A 19,762-nucleotide genomic window follows, 5' to 3' on the forward strand; every position below is an offset into this window, starting at 1 on the left:
AAATAAACGCTAGATGATCAATAGTATACGTGCACGCACGCACGTTCGAGCCGCGCACTGATAATAGCTGCTTTCATTTCCTCATGGATTTTACAGTGAAACAGATAGAGCACATATCACAAAAAAGCTTATCTCCTCGAAAACTAGTCTGATTATCCTAACACTGATAACATAGATTCCTTACCTGACATCAGATGGTATCCAAATGGTATATTCCAATTCCTGATCGGACATCCCTAATTATAATGTAAAATATTTTAAAGGGGACATGCATTGCTATTCCTAGCACTATTTGGGCAACTTTACACAATTCAATGTATGCAGATGACATTTTGTTATACGTATCTAACCCACAGGAGTCCCTTCCTCCAATTATGGAAGTGTTTAATTATTTTGGCTCTCTTTCAGGTTTTCAAATTAATTGGGATAAAAGTGAATTAATGCCAATACAAATAAATAAGGATAGCTCCTCATTGAACTCTATCCCCTTTAAGATTACCAAAGATAGATTTACTTACCTAGGAGTGACCGTTACTAAAAAACCTGAACTCTTACTGGAAGAGAATTGGAAAGTAAAAATAAAACAGTTGAAACAGAATATAGATTTTTGGAAGACCCTCCCACTGTCACTGGTTGGGAGAGTAAACGCTATTAAAATGGTGGTTCTTCCGAGATTTACATACATCTTTCAGTCAATTCCAGTATTCATACCACAGCGGTATTTCAAAAAGTTAGACTCGATTATAATCCCCTTTATTTGGCAGAATAAAGCTGCACGTATTAGCAAAAAACACTTATGTAAAACAAAAAATGAGGGTGGCTTTGGTCTTCCAGACTTCAAATGTTACTACTGGTCTGCACATTTAAACAATATGGCTTTCTGGAGAAGTGCTAACCTTACGGAGGGCATGGAGGAGGTCACTCCTGCATGGCTCTCAATGGAGCGAGCAGCCTGTCAGGGAACCTCTCTCCTAGCCCTTTTGAATAGCCCTGTCAAGATAAACAAGTCATTATATGAAGGGAATTTTATAGTACATAGCTCCTTGAAGTAGGGCTGGGCGATATGGCCTAAATATGATATCACGATATTTTCTGACCTTTCGGCGATACACGATACGCATCACGATGTTTTTCTTTTTTTCCCCAAACAATTCATTATGAGGCTTACCAAGACAGTATTTGAGTTTGCAAGCTAACATTAAAGACAAAATAAAATACCCATGCATTTAGCATTTTTATATTATATATTAGATTTAGATTATTGGATTATTAGATTATATATTGCATATATTTAGCAATGAGATATTATATGATTTAGATATGAAATATGATGAATTGAAAATGGGGGACCCTGATGTAAACAAGACGAAAGTCTTTCGCTGGTCTGCATCCCCTTAACAATTGTATGTATTGAGCTGTACTGTACCCATTCTGCAATATGTTAATAAAGTTTTAAATCAATCAATAGGATTTTAGCATTTTTATGAAACTACTGTATATTTGTATGTCTCTAAATGTTTTGATGAATTGAAAATGGAGGACCCTTATGTAAAAAAGCCGAAAGTCTTTTTCTGGTCTTCATCCTCCAGTCAGTCCACTGTTGTTGTATTGAGCTGTACTGTATTGTACCCATTCTGCAATCGTTAATAACGTTCAGAATAATTTTGATTGACAGTCGAGTCTGCCAATTACGTCACACCGATTGTACCCGCCCTGCTGTTCTTAGCACCAATCGGCAAGCAGCGCTATTGTTTTTTTACTTCCTGAATGCCCTCCTTGATTTTAACGAGAGCTCAGCTCAACGACAACAACAACAGCTCACCGCAGCCGACGAGTGATTACTAGCGCACCGCAGCATGACAACGAGGCATAATGATTTTACTGCAACAAATGTTATAATAAAAGCCTTTCCATACATCTGTCTGATTGAAAACTTTATTAACAGACCGCAGAATGGGCACGCACAACTCGGCACGGACTGAGATATGAACAGTAACGCTTGCTATCTATGTCGTCATCGGACGTTGCTATGTTTGGGTAAATACGCTGATGTGTAACTATATAACGTGTAACTATATAATGTTGATGCCACAAAACGAATGCCTTTGTTAATCATAAGTACTAACTAACTTTGATGCAGTAGTGTGTGTGTGGGAGCGGCGTTGTTCAAAAGTTTGAACGGGGTGGACCAGATTGACGCGACACAATCCTCTTGGGCAAAACATCACGATATCCACGATACGTTAAAAAAGTGTATCGTTAATGAACTGTACCCGATATTTATATAATATCGTCATATCGCCCAGCCCTACCTTGAAGGTATGGAAACAGATTAAAACATACTTGAAAGCTCCAAATATGTATACAGACACTCCAATCTGTAATAACCATGCCTTTAAGCCATCCACTATGGACCAAGGGTTTGCTCAGTGGAAGGCGAAGGGTATAGGGAGCTTGAAGGACTTGTACCAAGAGGGCCAGTTCCTATCATTCGAGCAACTGAAGGTCAAACACGATTTACCGTCAACACATTTTTTCCGCTATCTACAGATACGGAACTTCGTAAGGACTCATGTAGATACATGGTCAGACATTCCTCAGCATCAAGCATAATATAATTAATGTTAGACCAGGTAGTAAAGGGGCGGTGACAATAATATACCAGACACTTTTCAATCAGGTAATAGTTAGCACAGAAAGATATAGGACTGAGTGGGAGTCAGAACTGGGGATACCCCTCAATGAGGAATTCTGGGAAACATGTCTTACAAATATTCACCGGTGCTCTGTAAATGTTAGAATCAACTTGATTCAATTTAAAGTGATACACAGGTTGCACTACTCAAAGGTGAAAGTGAATAAGATGTATCCTAGCGTATCACCACTGTGTAACAAATGTAAAAATCAAGATGGTACCCTTACACATCAACTCTGGTCTTGTCCCAACTTACACACGTTCTGGTCTGATATATTTGACTTTTATTCAAAAGTTTTTAATAAACAGTGGGAACCCTGCCCCTTAGTGGCCATTTTGGGATATAGTGACGATGTCACTAAGTACTCTGAAAATGAAAAAAGGCCGATATATTTAGGTGCTGTGTTGGCTAAAAAGCTCATTTTGAGACTTTGGAAGTCGGATGCAGCACCTTCATTTGAAATGTGGATGAGAGAGCTGGGGGAGACCCTCTACTTAGAGAGGCTTAGATTTAAAAATACAGGACGGAGAAAGGTGTTTGATACGACATGGGGACCGGTGTTGGACTACTTAAAGGGTCTGAGGGAGGATGAAGAGGATATATAAGTTCAAAATGTTACTCGTATTACAGCAATGTCTGAAGGTATAATGTCTGTGGTGTCTTGGCTTTTGGCCTTTTACTAATGGTATATAAAATGAAATATAAGTTCAAAAAGTCACTCATATTACAGTAATGTCTGAACTGAAGGTATAGTCTCTTTTTTCTTTTATTTCCCAGCAAAAATCTAGCTTATTTAACTATCCTGTTTATATGTATGTATGGACCCGCCAAAAGAAAGAGAATGTTTATTCTTATTTTGAATATTTTTTGTTATATGCCGCTGGACAATTGTTTTTGAACAAGAAAAAAAATAAGATTGCATGTGTGCATCAATATGGAATGTAACTAAAGTAATGTGCAATAAAAATACTTATAAAAAAAAAAAAAAAACTTTACACAATTCCTGTGAGTCTATTGAAGACATCTGTACGTTTTTTTTTTTTTTTTTTTTAAATGCATTGTTTTATATTTCTAATCAAGTACTCAAAACCATAATTTGTCAGCCTCAAGATTTCAGGCTGTTATGGCCTGGCTCCGCCCATAAGCACTTTGAGTAACAGTCAGTCCACACAGTCTGCGACTGGTAGACAGAGAGAGATAGAGAGAGAGAGAGAGAGAGAGAGAGAGAGAGGGGGTGGGAGAGAGCGAGAGAGAGAGGAGAGAGAGGAGAGAGAGGAGAGAGAGAGAGAGAGAGAGGAGAGAGAGAGAGAGAGAGAGAGAGAGGACAGGCCGTTATTGATAAGGCTCACTCCCTCCCTCCCTCCTTCTCTCTTCCTTTCTTTCTTTCACTCTCTCGCTCTCCCGTTCGGGGGGGGGGGGGGGGGGTGCCGCGCGGCAGGTCCCCCCCCCCCCCCCCCCAAGTGCTCCGAATGGGGGGGGGGGGGGGGGGGACCTGCGCGCGGAGTGTTTCTCCCTCTCTCTCTCCGTCTCTCTCTCCCTCCAGAGTGCAGAGGTGTCGGGTTTCACTCTGCCGCAGTAAGAAGTGGTTTCCACTCGCTGTGTAGTCAGTAGATTGTGGTAGATTGTGGGCGGGCATTAGCTACAACCACAGAGCCAATCACATCACTGTCCGCTACCCAGAGCCTGAGTCACGTCACTCAGGCCTTCAAATCAGGATGGCCTAATTTACTGGAGCAGGAAATTGTCTGAACTGAATCAGAGCAATCCGCCAATATGGAATTTAGACACTAAAACACATTGATACTAACTCCTATTACTATAATACAATGCTAGAGACTGAAAAATGACATTTATAATGCATGTCACCTTTAAGGCAGGGCTTGATAATTTAATTAAATGTATTTATAATTTTTTTTTTTACTTCCCCCTGTCCCTTCTCGAACACTTATTGAACTGTATGGAAATAGTCTTTGACTATTTACCTTTTTGTTTTCTTTAAAACTTGTTTTATGTTCGAGACAAAAAAAATAATATTGTAATCTTGCATTCTGACATGTATCAGTCCTATGGTGATAGTTATGTGTTCTGACAGGTATCAGTCCTATGGTGATAGTTATGTGTTCTTACAGGTATCAGTCCTATGGTGATAGTTATGTGTTCTGACAGGTATCAGTCCTATGGTGATAGTTATGTGTTCTTACAGGTATCAGTCCTATGGTGATAGTTATGTGTTCTGACAGGTATCAGTCCTATGGTGATAGTTATGTGTTCTGACAGGTATCAGTCCTATGGTAATATCTGTTCTGACGGAAGGCTGTTCTCTGTTCTGTATTACAGGTTCAAAAAGAACTTGAGGGCATTCTACTTTGTACACCCAACCTTTCGCTCCAAGGTAAACTGCCACTTAGCTCTGCCACTCTCCGCCAATGGCGTGATAGTCCTACCGTTGTCTGGTTACCTTGGCTAATATATATATATATATTTTTTAAAGGACCATGCATATGTGCGGCATAGATTCATGTGTAGATGTGTATGCATATATAGGACAACTGTTAATGTTTGCTGCTATGGGAATATACTGTATGTCGCAAATGTAAATGTGTGTCATATATAAAACATAATGTTTACCCCCTATAATGGGTGAATTGGATATTATGAATAGTTTTTTATGTAATTGGTCTCACTTTATCTTTCTTTATCTCTCCCTTTCTCTTACTCTCCCCCTCTCTCACCCCCATCTCTCTCTTTCTCTCACCCTCCCCATCTTTCTCTTCGCCCCTCTCTCTCCCTCCTCTCTCTCACTCCCCCCTCTCTTTCCCCCCCTCTCACCTCTCTCTTCCCCCCCTCTCTCTCACCCCTCTCTCTCTTCCCCTCTCTCTATCTTCCCCTCCATCTCTCTTTTCCCCTCTCTCTCGTCTCTCTCTCGCTCCTCTCTATCTACTCTTTCTCTCTTCTTTCTCTCCTATCTCTTCTTTATCTATATCTCTTCTCTTTATCTCTATTCTCTCTCTTTTCTCTTTCTCTCTTCTCTCTCTCATCTCTCTATCTATCTCTCTCTCTCCAGGTGTCTACATGGTTCTTCAGTACCTTCAGTGTGTCTGGTATAAAGGATAAGGTTCATCACCTGGACAACCTGCATCAGCTCTTCTTCTGCATCAAACCAGAGCAGATCGACATCCCACCCTTTGTACTGGAATACGATGCAAGGGTGAGGCACACACACACACACACACACACACACATCAGTACTGCTATACCTCCTGTTAACTTTGGAGCAAAATCGACCCCTTTGCCAGTGAGCTAGCATGACATGGCTGATGGCTTTGTATTCCTCAATACCTCTAGTTTCATGTGATACCAGTATCTTTGCGCTAGCTTAAAGAACAAACCCACTAGAGCCCTTTTAAAGCAGGTATTAAAACAGCAGGAAATCGGTAACATAAACAAGGCAGGCCAGGGGCTCAACATTCCGGAACCCTCAAGCAGCCTGTGAGTGGAGGAGTCCCAACGTTAAGTCAGTAAAATGTAATTTATTTAATAATTGAATAATGAGTTAAACAAGTAGGATTACAAGTAGGATTGCATGTCACCCATCTGGCACCGTTCTGATGAAACCCAATGACTATGGCATACATACACACATAGGGCCCGATTCAGAGTTGAGACTTAGGCAGTAAGTAAGTCCTCAGACTGAATACAGAAGATATGTTTTTACCCAAGTAAAAACCCCAGAAACTACAACGTATATTATTTATTTACCTTTCTTTATTTTTTTGTATCCTCTTTTTCTCCGCCTGATTTTCTATGCTTTTCCTCCCATCCCAATTTAGTCGTTATACCAATTCCCCCCCTCCCCTACCTGGTCGTTGTGCGCATGTTCCCCCTACTGGTCGGTACAAGGGAACCCTGAAGTCTACCACATGCTTCCTCCGACACATGCGGAGACAGCCAGTGGCTCTCTTTTCACCTGGCAACGAGGACTCTCATTGGTGAAGTGTAACACGTGGGAGGTCACGCTGCCTTCACCACTTCCTGCCTTTCGCTGAGCAGGAGCCCAGAACTGACCTGTAGGTCTCACTGTCCACAACGCCAGATTACCACCCACGACTTCCCTCCCGCTAATTCAGCCAAACGAGTTAGTATGACGATCGGCCCAAGCCGCAGGCAATGCTGACTCCGGGAGTCGAGACCTCAGCCTCTTGCATTGGTGACAAGCACAATTTCCGCTACGCCACCCGACCGCCCCATTTATGTGAACGTCTAGGAAAAAAACGCCAGTAAAAAATTGCGGAGCTAGGGAATATACAAAAGTAACTGTACTTAACAGTAGTTTCAAGTTTCAAGTTTCTTTAATAGTTGTCATACAGAAGTACAGAATACTTTCATACAAAATGCTTCTTACTGTTACGCTCCAGAGACTGTGCTAGACAAGATAGTATCAAATAACATAGTATAGCATGTAATTTAGAAGTATAAAATGAGGTCACAGTGTTCAGTATAGACATATGTACAATGTTCGATGCAGAATAGACGTAACTGAGTTACCATATAATATACAATACTATGCAGTGTACTAATGTACAGTACTATATAGTGCAAAGCAGAAATGGGATGAGGTACAATTTAGGTACAATTTACAGTAAGGTGTACGAGTTGTAGTGCAATCCTTCATCAATAAATATAAAGTGTGGGGAGTGGGTGCTGCAGTGTGTTTGTTTAAAGTGGGTGTGTGCTATAAAGTGTGTGGAGTGGGTGCTACAGTGTGTTTGTTTAAAGTGAGTGTGTGCGTGTGGATGTGTGTGCTATGTGCGTTTGATGGTTGTTGTTGTGTAGTGTTCATTGTTCGTTTAGCAGCCTGATGGCCTGGGGATAGAAGCTTCTTCTGAGTCTTTCTGTGCTCGCCTTGAGACTCCGGTATCGCTTGCCTGACCGCAGCAGTTCAAAGAGGCAGTTGTTCGGGTGACTGGAGTCTTTAATGATTCTCTTAGCCTTGCCCCTGCAACGCTTGTTGTAAATGTTCTGGAGGGTGGGGAGCCCCCCTCCAATTGTGCGTTCGGCTGAACGTGTAGTAGATTTAATTTCAGTCTTTGCTGCCCTATACCGGGCTCCTGGTGGTACTAAATCCATATTCTATTCTATATTCATATTGCATGTGGACGTCCGGATGGCAAAATCCAGTATTGTATCTACAAAAAAACCTGTAAATCATCTGTCCTTTATTGATTTGCTTATATTTGTTGTACACTTGATCTCAAGAAGGTGCTGAATGAGCTCAGTGGCATCTTTTCACTTTTGGTCAATGTTAGCATGGTGTTATTCACAAACTAATAATAATCATTTATATGCTCCTTTTGGTTCATTACAATTTACTCAAGCATAGCACAATAATACATTCTCTGAGGTCCATAGATGTCCCTATATACCAATAACATGTAAATGGACCTTGTAGAAGTGGATCAATCTTTAATTTACTTGGGTATGTACTTTTAGGCAAATTCTGAAAAATATGGCTAAGGGATAAGAGGTTTGTGCAACAGATTTTATAATCATCATGGAACACCATTTGGCGCATATGACAGACTGAGGTAGAATATGTGAGATGAATAGGTAATATCTTAATAAAAATAATAACAAATGATTTGATTAACATCCACTCCCATTCTGCCAGCAATCAAGTCAAGTAATTTATTTATATAGCACATTTAAAAGCTCAGAGAGCCGACCAAAGTGCTGTACAGTAACTACAGAATAAAAAACTATAGACATAGTCACACAGTGTAACAGAGGACAATACAACATGACAAAAGACAGGATGGACAGTCAATAGAGTAGGACCACAAGACACTAGGAATATACAACAGACGATCCAGCATGACATAGGACAGTAGACATGTTATGACACAAAGACTATACAGCCGACAATATAGTAACTAGTAAGCCACTAGTGAGACTAGCCGATATGTTATGTTTTCCCTTCTCTGGCAAGCAGTATCTGTTACCACATTCACTGGGGAGGCTGGGAGCAGCTTTCGATTATGTGTTTTGGACTATAACGTTAGATCAATAAACACGATCAATATTTGGAATGGCGATCAGGCATTGGATTAATCTTTTTGCAGAACATCTGATGTGAGGTAAGGACTCTATTTTACCAGTATTGGGTTAATCAGATGTTTTTTTCTCAGCCATCGCAGCGAGTCTGTGTGTGTGTATGACGTTAGCGCTGACCAGGTCATGGATAATAGATTTTTCAGCCCGCTTCTCTAGCGTACATAAGTACACATATACTATCGATAATCTAGCGTTTATTTGAAAACTATTCATAAATCAGCTGAAAAATGACAACGTGTTTTGTGTATTCCACTAAAGAGCTATTATCGCGTAATTTCTCTGGAATTACTAGAACTCTCCAAAACTATACTCGTATTCAAACCGGTATAAAACGGAAATGTACCAATGAAAAAACAATCCGTTTCGTACATGTTGAATGCAAGCAAGTCATTGATAAGCAAGGGGTGTTTTAGACCCATAGCCATAATTTAAGATATAGTTTAAGCCTTCGCAAATTTCCCATTGACTTCCTTATTGGCACTCTAGCCCATATATGGTCAAAAGCGCGTTCATGTTCACCTGAATTTGCATACAGACACGCCCCGCCAGCTCCTTATAAGGTGAATGATGCGTGTGCAAAACGGCGAGGGCCGTATGCAAAACAGCTTGAGAGGTTCGGCATTGCATCTGCACCATTGCTGACCCTGCACCTGCTGTACTCACCATTGCTGACCCTGCACCTGCTGTACTCACTCTACACACACGATTGTGTGGCCAAGTTCAGCTCCAACTCCATAGTGAAGTTTGCAGACGACACGGTGGTGGTGGGGCTGATCTCGGACAACGACGAGAAGGCCTACCGGGAGGAGGTTGAGGTACTGGAACGCTGGTGCCAGGACAACAGCCTGCTCCTGAACATTGGTAAAACCAAGGAGCTGATCGTGGATTATAGGAGAGGACAGCAGGAGACACACACACCACTGATGATAAACGGGGCTACCGTGGACAGGGTGAGCAGCTTCAAGTACCTGGGGGTCCACATCTCAGAGGATCTGACATGGTCAACACACATACAGTAGACACAGTCGTAAAAAAGGCGAAGCAGCGCCTCTACCACCTGAGACAGTTAAGGAAGTTCAGAGTATCGGGGAAGATACTCCAGTCCTTCTACTCCGGAGCTGTAGAGAGCATCTTGACTGGAAACATCACTGCCTGGTATGGAAACAGCACGGCACAGGACAAGAAGGCCCTACAGAGAGTGGTGCGCTCAGCCGAGCGCACCACGGGTATTGCACTACCCCCCCTGCAGGTTCTATACAACAAGAGGTGCAAATCCAGAGCCTGCAGAATAATGAAAGACCCCCACCACCCCAATAACAGTCTGTTCCAGCTGCTGAGGTCAGGCAGACGCCTGCGAACCCCAGCTACTAGGACAGAGAGGCTTCGGCTCAGCTTCTTCCCCCAGGCCATCAGAGCCCTGAACAATGAACACTGAGTGCCACAGAGCACTGAACTTTCCACACACAAGCACACATGAGCACACACACGACACGCACGCTGTGCACGCTCGCACACTAGCAGCCACTTTAACATGAGCAGGCACACACTCATGCCGCACACTTATGGCCAAAAGGAAAGGTCACTTTAAAAATAGCATAGCAACAGTAACAGTGTATTGCACTACCAAAGGATCTAGCATGTCCTACATGCTATGTAAATAACTATGTACAGATACCGAGATGTCCCACATGTTACCTGCTTGTTACCTGTTTATTGCACAATGTTGTTTTTTATTGGATTCTATTATATGTTGTACCACTGTATTGCACATCGTTGCGGGCAAGACCACCCGCATTTCATTGTATACTTGTATGCTGTGACAAATAAAACTCTTGACTCTTGACATGACTTGACTTGACCCATCCAACCAGAGTGGATAAATAAATGCATGGAGAAACGGCTTAGTGAGGCAGCCTCAGTGCGCAAGCACACACACACACGTACTGTATACCTGCTAAATTAATTGTTCCAGCAAAGTAGGCTTCTATTATTCTAATGACTTGTTTTATTAGGTATTATAGTAGTAAGTCCTGCTGTAGAACATGACATATTAACACTTTGAGCGCCACGCCGGGTTTTCCTTTTTACCCGCTGAATGCCACCATCGGCGCCAATGTTAACGTTAATATCGCCTAATCTATGTTTTAAATTATGGCTATGTGTCTAATCTGCCCATCGCATTATCAAAGACTATTTTCCAGTCAGTGCTGTCAAGGCAGATTGTTTTTTTATCGCGTCGTTTCCGTTTCAGAGCATTTAGAAAAGCACCCGTTTTCAGATAAAAAACAGTTCATTCTGGAGCATTCTATGAAAATCGTCTTTTACTGGAATATTCCACAACGTTGATATTCGTCTGCCTTTTTATGAATTGTTTTCAAATAAACGCTATATTATACGTGCATGCAAGCACATTCGAGCCGCGCACGGATAATTGCCCCGTTGATTTCCTCTCGGACTTTTACAGTGAAACCGAAAGCGGACATTTCACAAAACAGCTTATAACTTCATCAAACTTACTCTGATTATCCTAACACTGATAACATAGAGTCCTTACCTGACATCAGATGGTATCCAACTGGTATATTCCAATTCCTGATCACCATTCGAAAAAATCGATAAGTGTAGGGATCCAACGCGATACAGTAGAACTCCATGATCAGCGGGGATCTGAGGTTCCAGAATGAACTGTGGAAACCCCGGCTGGATCAGTGGACTGGAAAATGTGGAGTACCGGATTTTTTTCCCCATTCATTTTCATTGAGTCTATTCCAAAATCACTTATGTCATCTGGGAGACGACAGGGGGCGCTTTCTTCCACAATGATCGCCGGCGCCGCTCGGCTATACTCGGGTAGGCTCTGGTGATGCAATATGATTTCAGATCGCAAAAAAAAAGAAAAAATCCGAGAAATCTCGTGAGTGGCTTTCAACCACCTATAAAAAAACACGATATCTCGTGAGTGGCACGGAAAGTGTTAACATGACATCTCATTTAGTAATGTCAATACTAGGGATGTTAACAATTAATCGAAGATCGATTGATTGATCGTTAAGGATTTACGTGAACACATGACATTTACTCGATCAAACAATGATGTGTTACAATGTTGTCGGTCTCTTATTACATTGTAGCCGTCAGTAGAATGGTGTATTTTCAAAGCATGTTTCAATGAACAGATAGAGGGTGCAATATAACTATGATGAGGAGGCAACTACCATCTGTGGAAAATAAGCGAGGGAAGAAAACATGAGCGACAGCAACTTGCAAAATTAAACAGGCTAAGAAAAGCGTTGATTTTGAAAAATAACCCAAGCCAGTTTGCGCATTTATCGAAAACAGCATGATGAATGAATGAATGAATGAATGAATGAATGAATGAATGAATGAAAACTTTATTTAACAGATTGCAGAATGGGTACAATACAGTACGGCTCAATACATACAATTGTTAAGGGGATGCAGACCTGAGAAAGACGTTTGTCTTGTTTCCATCAGGGTCCCCCATTTTCAATTCATATAGACATTTATGACATACACAACATACATGACATTTATGGCATAGGGACATATAGGTATTTAGTACTGATACATTTGTGACATAGGCGGTATTCAAATATACAGTACTGTTACCCCTAGATCCTGACAGAGTATATACATATGATGGGGAGGGGACTGTACATTAGGAGGGGGTGGGTGGGTGGGAGGGAAATATACATACGGCGGGGAGGGAATATATACATGCGGTGGGGAGGAGACTGTCTATTAGGAGGTGGTGGGGGTTTTGGGCATTTACGGTGGCCAGTTTCGAATTGCAGCCTCCCGTAGGTGCTCTTTAAGGGCGGTTTTGAATGTGGGCAGGGATTCACATTCCTTTACAGCTTTGGGTAGGGCGTTCCACATTGTTGTGGCATAATTGCGAAACGTGTTTAGTCCCTTGTTTGAGCCGAATCTGGGTTTAACATGATTTGTTGAGCTTCCTCTGGTGTAGTGGTTGTGGTATTCACTGACCTTTGGGAAGTATTTTGACATGTACATGGGCACCCCGGTCGTATAGTGTATCTTGTAGACCAGGCCCATTGCAAGTTGCTGTACTCTGTCGTCTACTCTAAGCCATCCTAGGTTGGCAAAGTGGGCAGGGGTGAGGTGGGTTCTGGGGTAAGAGAACTGAGAATCCGTCGGTCTTGCTGAGTTTGTTATTTGAACCGAAGAGAATGGACTCTGTTTTGCCCATGTGTAATGATAGTTTGTTATCAGCGAGCCATATGCAGATTTTGCCTAGTTCCGTGCTGAGGGTTTTTTCAACCTGCAATTTGTTCTTGTCAGAGACCAGCAGGGCTGATTCGTCCGCAAACAGGAACAAGTTGCAGTCACAGGCTGACGACATGTCATTTGCATAAATTAGGAAGAGTAGCGGTCCTAGTATGCTTCCTTGTGGAACACCACAGCTCACTGTGAGGGGGGGGGATAGAGTACCGTTTACCTCTACCATCTGTTCTCTCCCCTCCAGGTAGGATTGCATCCAGCTCACTGATAGGCTATCAAAACCAATTGCTTTTAGCTTGTCCATTAGAATGGAGTGATTGACAGTGTCGAAGGCCTTTTGTAGGTCCAGCATGACCATGCCGCAGTATTTGCCAGCGTCCACCTCTTGTTTGATGTGGTCGTTCAAATAGAGGAGGCATGTGTCAGTGGAGTGGGACGTTCTGAAGCCAGATTGGAATTCGTAGATTAGGTTTTTTTCCGCCAGGTACTTTTCGACCTGTTCGTAGACTATTTTCTCCATGACTTTCGAGATGGAGGTAAGAATAGAAACAGGGCGGTAGTTGCCTGGGTCTAATTTGCTGCCCTTTTTGTGTAGAGGGGTCACTCTCGCAATTTTGAAGTCCTTGGGGACGTGCCCCTGTCTTATAGAGAGGTTTATTATGTGTGTGATGACTGGGGTGATGGCGGCTGCTGCGTCTCTGAGGAATTTGGAGGGGATGTTGTCATGGCCAGTGGCCTTGTTAGGTTGGAGGGCGCTCAATTTTTTGAGTACCTCATCGGTTGTTACCATTTCAAGTTTGAAGTCGTCTTTGTGGACCCCTAGGTTTTTGTAGTATGCTACTATGTGTTCTACCCCATAATGCCCTGAGTGGGAGGGTAGTTTGTTTACCAGTGTTGTGGCTATGTTTGTGAAGAAGATGTTTAAGTAATTGGCTACATCCAGCTTGTCTGTGATGAGCGTGTTGTCCGTCTTTATGTTTATGTTTGAGAATCTGGTTTTAAGTTTTTTACTGCAGCCTAGTTGATTATTGAGTAATTTCCAAAGTTCGCGGGGTTTGTTTTTGTTTTCCTCAGTTTTGTCGTTGATGAAATTTTTTTTTGCGGTTCTGATCATGGTGTTTACGTCATTTCTTAGTCTGTTTCTTTGGATTTTTAGTTCAACCACGTGGGCTTGGAGTTCACTGTTTGAGCTTTTGGAAAGCTTTGTCTGACTTTTATGAAGTTCAGAGCATTTTTTGTCTCTGGTTTTCATAGCGGCCAGTATTTCAGTGTGCATCCATGCCTCAGCGCGATTTTTAACCCTGGTGGTTCTTATCGGTGCCATGTTGTTGAGTATTGCTGTGAATTTGGTTTTGAATCCAAGCCATGCTTCTTCAACCTGTGTACCACTGAGCTCATCTGACCAGTCCAAGCTCCCCAGTTCTAGGTTAAAGGCCTCTCTAGAGTAAGTTTTGAGGTCTCTAGATGTGACTGTTTTGTGACAGCCGGCCTTCTGTTTTAGCTTTTTGCGGGTACAGAAAATCATATAATGATCACTTAACCCGCATGCTATCACCCCTTTACTGGAGATCATGGACTTGTCAGAGGTCAAAATGAGGTCAATGGTGGTTTGTGTCGAATCGCATACCCTTGTGGGTTGTGTGATTAGCTGGCTGAAACCGTGCAGGTCAGAAAATCTACTGAAGGCCTTGAAGACGGGTGCTGATTTACGCAGCATATCCGTGTTCCAGTCCCCAATAAGAATTTTTTCTACCCCCTCCACCCCAGCTAAACACCCATCGAGTGTGTCATAAAAGCCACTCTGTTCTGGTGGTCTATAGATTGTGCCTACTAGTACTGGTTTCGCCCTGTCTAATAAGATTTCAATCCAAACAGTTTCAATTTCATCATGGTTAAGGTCAGTACGGTTGATGTATTTGGTATCCTTGTGTATATACACACAGACGCCACCTCCATACTGGTTCCTATCCCTCCTGACTATTGAGTAGTTTTCGATTTCAATCTCTGGATCCTGTACAGATGAGTCTAATTTTGTTTCTGTGAAACACAATATGTTAGCCTTACCGTTTAAAAACAACTGTTTGATTTCAGCCAGTTTCGGTCTCAGGCTATTTGTATTTAGATGAAATATGTGAAGTCCATTTTTGCTTGTAATAAGATTGACGTCGTCACAGTTGAGGTAACTCTGTTCAATTGTGTCCTGTCCTGTGGTGGGGGGAGGGGGGGCGTTGTTGCTGTTTGTGCCGTGGGTGGGGAGGGGGGGAGGGGGTGATGCTTTGTCCTTTGCTGGAGTCTGTATTCCTTTGTGTGAAAGCCCGCGATGTGGGGGGGGGGGCTGGTTGATTACAGATATGTCTGATTGTACTCCATTGTGGGGAGGGGGGGGGGGGGTGCCTTTTGTCCTGGCCTCGGCCCGGGTAGACTAGCTGGCATGGCGGCCTTGGCGGGGCCAGCCAAGCTAACCGTCGGGTCCTTGGTGACCTTGATGTTCCGCGCCGCTCTCCCTTTAGCCACTCGCCGAGTCCGCTGGGGCTTCTGTGAGGGTATGTCGCCGCTTGCTGGTCGGCTGGTGCAACTGCTGGCTGAAGCGTCAATTGCGTGGATGCTGTTGATCTCCGGCGCCGGTGTGAGGAGCGATGCCTCGCTGTTTTGTCCCCGCGACGTGCTGGGCGCCTCGGTTGTGAACCCCGGTTCCTTCCCTCTCGCTGTGGCCTCTCGTGGGTTCTTTTGCAGAGGTGGCAGAGGAGGAATGTTGCCGTTGATCATGTCGTTAGCCGCAGTATGTGTGGGTAGCCGTTGATCTGTTGTGCTGGCTGCTGCTTCTTGGGTCAGCAGATTTGACTGTAGTCTCTGGTTCCGTGTCATTACGGGACCAGGGTTCTGATGAATGTCACCCGACATGAGCAGATATAATAAAAACATTGATCTCTTATTACACTTGCCTGCCGGGGGTAATTTCTTTCGTTCCGGATTTGCAGTAAGTACTGTGTGGATGGTCGTGGCTCCGAAGGCTGGATGTTTCCTCTCCGAGCCCGTTAACAAATAGAAGTCGCAATGGGACTGCTGTTTTACGTTTTCGCTACCCTCCACTTCTGTCTGGAGTTGCTGCTTGAGTTGTGAATTCAGGTACAAATCCATAATCCACAGGAGGGAAAGTAGAAAATGCGCAAAGTACTTTTTTGTCGTTGCTCTGTTGCGTTGGTTACGGGAGCTACGTAAAATGCGACCGTCCATGTTGAAGCCGGAAGTCTTCTAGATTGATATGGTTGACGGCAAAGGAATTTCAGCAAATGATACACCTGCTTGAGCCAGCGTGCCATATCACATCCTGAGGCACAAAAACCTTGCGCATCGAGGAGACAGACTACCTGTGTTGCTAACTAGAAGTTTGCCGGGTCAACATATGGCAGACCACCTTTGCGTAACAGTTAAAAGAAGCCATTCCCCATCCCTGGATACAAATCCGACTGGAAAGTAAATTCGGGGAGATTCCCCAGGCTGGAATCAGGACCATGCATGCAAGTCAGTCTGAGACAGGCTATTTATGTTCTATAAATGTATGTTTATGTTATCTTGTTGCAAAATAATAATAATAATAATAATAATTAATAATAATAATAATAATAATAATAATAATAATAATAATAATAATAATAATAATAATAATAGCCTCATTGAAAATACTATTGTTGCTTCGTTAGGTTGTTTTCAGTGTTTCTATGTGTGTAATCTGTTATTTAGTTAGGCCTATTGGAAATTTTCATCGACATAAGTAGGTTTTTCATTTTTGTTTATTTATTAAGTTAATATAAAACCGTGTTTAGAACATTGTTGGGTTTGTTAAATACATGCTTTGGATTTCTTTAACCACTTAACGTTCCAACGGCCCTATTTCATTCTGTTCCGTTCGCCAACTTACAGAATGGACGATTAAAGCATTAGTATTTCACTTACTTGTATCTTTATTTTATCCGGACAGTCATCAACAGGCATCCACTGCATCGCTAGCCCCCTTACTCAACGTCTGTGTTACCCATATATTGGTCCCCGGAACCTCAACCTAGGAACAACAATACTATTTTTACAGGCGAGTGACTTTTAATTTTTTTGTCACATATGCAGCTTGCCCGCTTAAAATCGACACAAATGTGTTTTAATATGTCTAGGCCTCTACATTTCTATGTTTTATATGCCATGCACTGTTGCGAGAATGCAATATGTCGCTGCTGCGGAAATAAACCTTTTGATTACAATACAATGCATTTGTTATTGTTTGGTAAATTGGGTATTTTTTGTTACAAATAATCGATTGATTGATCGTTAACGTTATCAATGAGTAAGGAATGACTGCGTGATTGGCTCTGACAAGCGTTCTAGCAATAGAAATACATCAATCCAACAATAAATAATATAGAGAAGAAAACAGTATATGGCATATTAATACAGTATATTCCACTATACAGTAGCTATATCCACTGCGATCGGTTTAGTTCTTATTTATTTAGTTTGCAGTGTGCGTGTGTAATGCTCACGATGCCTCGTTGAGTCAGGACTATAAATGCAAAACGTAATTGTTAATGATACAAATATTGTCGTATTTATTATCTATATTATGTTTGTAACACAGCAGGGTCATTACAATTTTACAGTTTTCTTTAGTTTTCTTGTTCACCCAATAATGTTAACCAATGGAAAGACACACACACAGCAACTTTCTCCCGCGGACATTCCCTCACAGTTGATCCAAGAAAAAAAAAGACACACTACATACTTTTCCGGACTGATCATCTGAGCTTCTCTCCAGTTGAGCTGTTACGGTGTTTAAATCCAAAATATTGATAAATCCACTGCCATTGTTGTGTAACATGGCATCTCTTCTCTAGAGTCTTCTTCCTCTGCTTCACGTGAAGTTAAATCTACTCTAGAAGTGAAACTGAAACTTAACAAGCATACACCGTGGGGGGTGGGGGCGGTAGGCAATTAATTTACTCAGTGGATGCCTGAACACAGAATGACACCGGTATCACTGACTACAACGGCAAGCCTATGGGGATCTAAGTATAACTTAATCAAAAATGTATTATATTTAATAATAATAATTATAATTTATTATAAATATCTAATAATAATTATAAATATTTGTTTCCTGTTGTACCGAACTCATACTCGTAACATATACACACACACACGCGCCATACAGCCTGTCTATAAAAGCAAGTAGCCTAACCCATGGGGAAGGATATCCTTTTTATTGTTTAACAAGCTATTTAGGTTTTTATCTGTTCCACGTAGGAGTAGCTTGTTGGTTCTTGTCAACGTGTGGTTAAGAGACCCACATAGAACCGTTTAGTGTTAGGGGATAGCAGATATGCATCATCTGAAGGCTGGGAACCTGACGATTCAATTGAGATGCAGCTCAGCACTAGCTTTTCTAGTTACAAATCTGTAATAAACATGTTTTGGTTAGGCGCCTATTCACATTCTGAACATTTAGGGTGTATAAGGAACATTATGATGGAAGTGTTTGGTGGCCATTCCCATCCTCAATTATGTCTCACAAATTGATATTCTTGGGTTGATACCATTAGTTGTAATGTAACTATTTTTGACCAGTCAAGAATTTATAAACGTGGTCATAAATCCCTATAAAATACCACAGACACCAAGACCTTGAGGAACACCATAGAACAATCTGTGCTGTGATTTGGTATCAAAAACCTTGTACATTTGGAGATTTCTGTAAGAATTGCATTTTTCTGCAATTGAATGGTGAGTTCTGGATATTGCCCAGAAACCCCCCTTATGGTCAATACACCTGGAACGCCATATTCTCTGGATGCCCAGGTCTCTAGTTTGTGGTTGTAAAGTTTCATGAGGCTGTGATTATCCAAGAGGTCACAATTGTTCATTTCTACAATGAAGTCAAGTTTAACAAAATTCTCTCGCTACAATGAAATGGCTACTATGAGGACTAACATCACATTATGAATACAATTGGGCTCAGTGGATCTGAATCTGAATGATCACATCGGCACACAGAGTTATCGGATCTTACTCGGATACGTTAACCTCAATTTGAACGTCCTATGTTTTCACACGTCGGATCTGAATACCGAGCTGGACCTCGTTTGTGGCCATAAACACAATGTGTTTTTGCTCCGATCACCATTCATCACCCACTCACTTGTGAGTAAAAGAAGTGTCTGTGGAGAATGAGAACAAACTGCCTTCATCTGATATTTTCCCTCCTTACGAGATAAACTAGAGCAAGGGAAGGTGGGTTTAAAAATCAGTTAAGTGTGTGTGTGTGAGTGTGTGAGTGAGTGAGTGAGTAAGTAAGCTAAATGAAGCCGTTTATAAACTCAGTTAGCTTGATGTTGTTCTGAGCCTCGTGTTGGATTCTCTTTGAAGTTTGGTCACGGCTCTGTTAGAGTTCCATTAGCTTGTTCCGTTTTGGAACGCAGTCCAAGCTACTATTGTCTTTTTCTCCTCCAATAGATTCCTTGAAAACATCGCAATGTATTGAATGGGATCAAATAAAAAATCACAACGTGTTTGACAGAAGGATGGTTTGTAATTTACACTGGTTTACACAATATCCAAATAATGTGTCTGGATGTTTGTTGAAACTGGCAACTCGCCAGAGATTAAGCAAGACTGATGCATTCGGCCCGACAGCAAGTCCGAGTTGA

The 19,762-nt window shown here is 42.0% G+C and overlaps 1 protein-coding gene across 2 annotated transcripts in view; it reads left to right on the forward strand.

Moving 5' to 3' along the window:
• The window catches only part of gdap2 (ganglioside induced differentiation associated protein 2), a 183,708-nt gene that overhangs the window by 133,966 nt on the left and 29,980 nt on the right, over nt 1-19,762 (forward strand). For both annotated transcript variants that reach the window (XM_084314771.1, XM_084314772.1), the window contains exons 12-13: nt 5,034-5,088; nt 5,761-5,904. In XM_084314771.1, coding sequence (XP_084170897.1) covers nt 5,034-5,088; nt 5,761-5,904 — 199 coding nt within the window. The remainder of the gene's footprint in view (nt 1-5,033; nt 5,089-5,760; nt 5,905-19,762) is intronic.

This window comes from Notolepis coatsorum (genome assembly GCF_963971535.1).
Source record: "Notolepis coatsorum genome assembly, chromosome: 5".
Lineage (NCBI taxonomy): Eukaryota > Metazoa > Chordata > Actinopteri > Aulopiformes > Paralepididae > Notolepis > Notolepis coatsorum.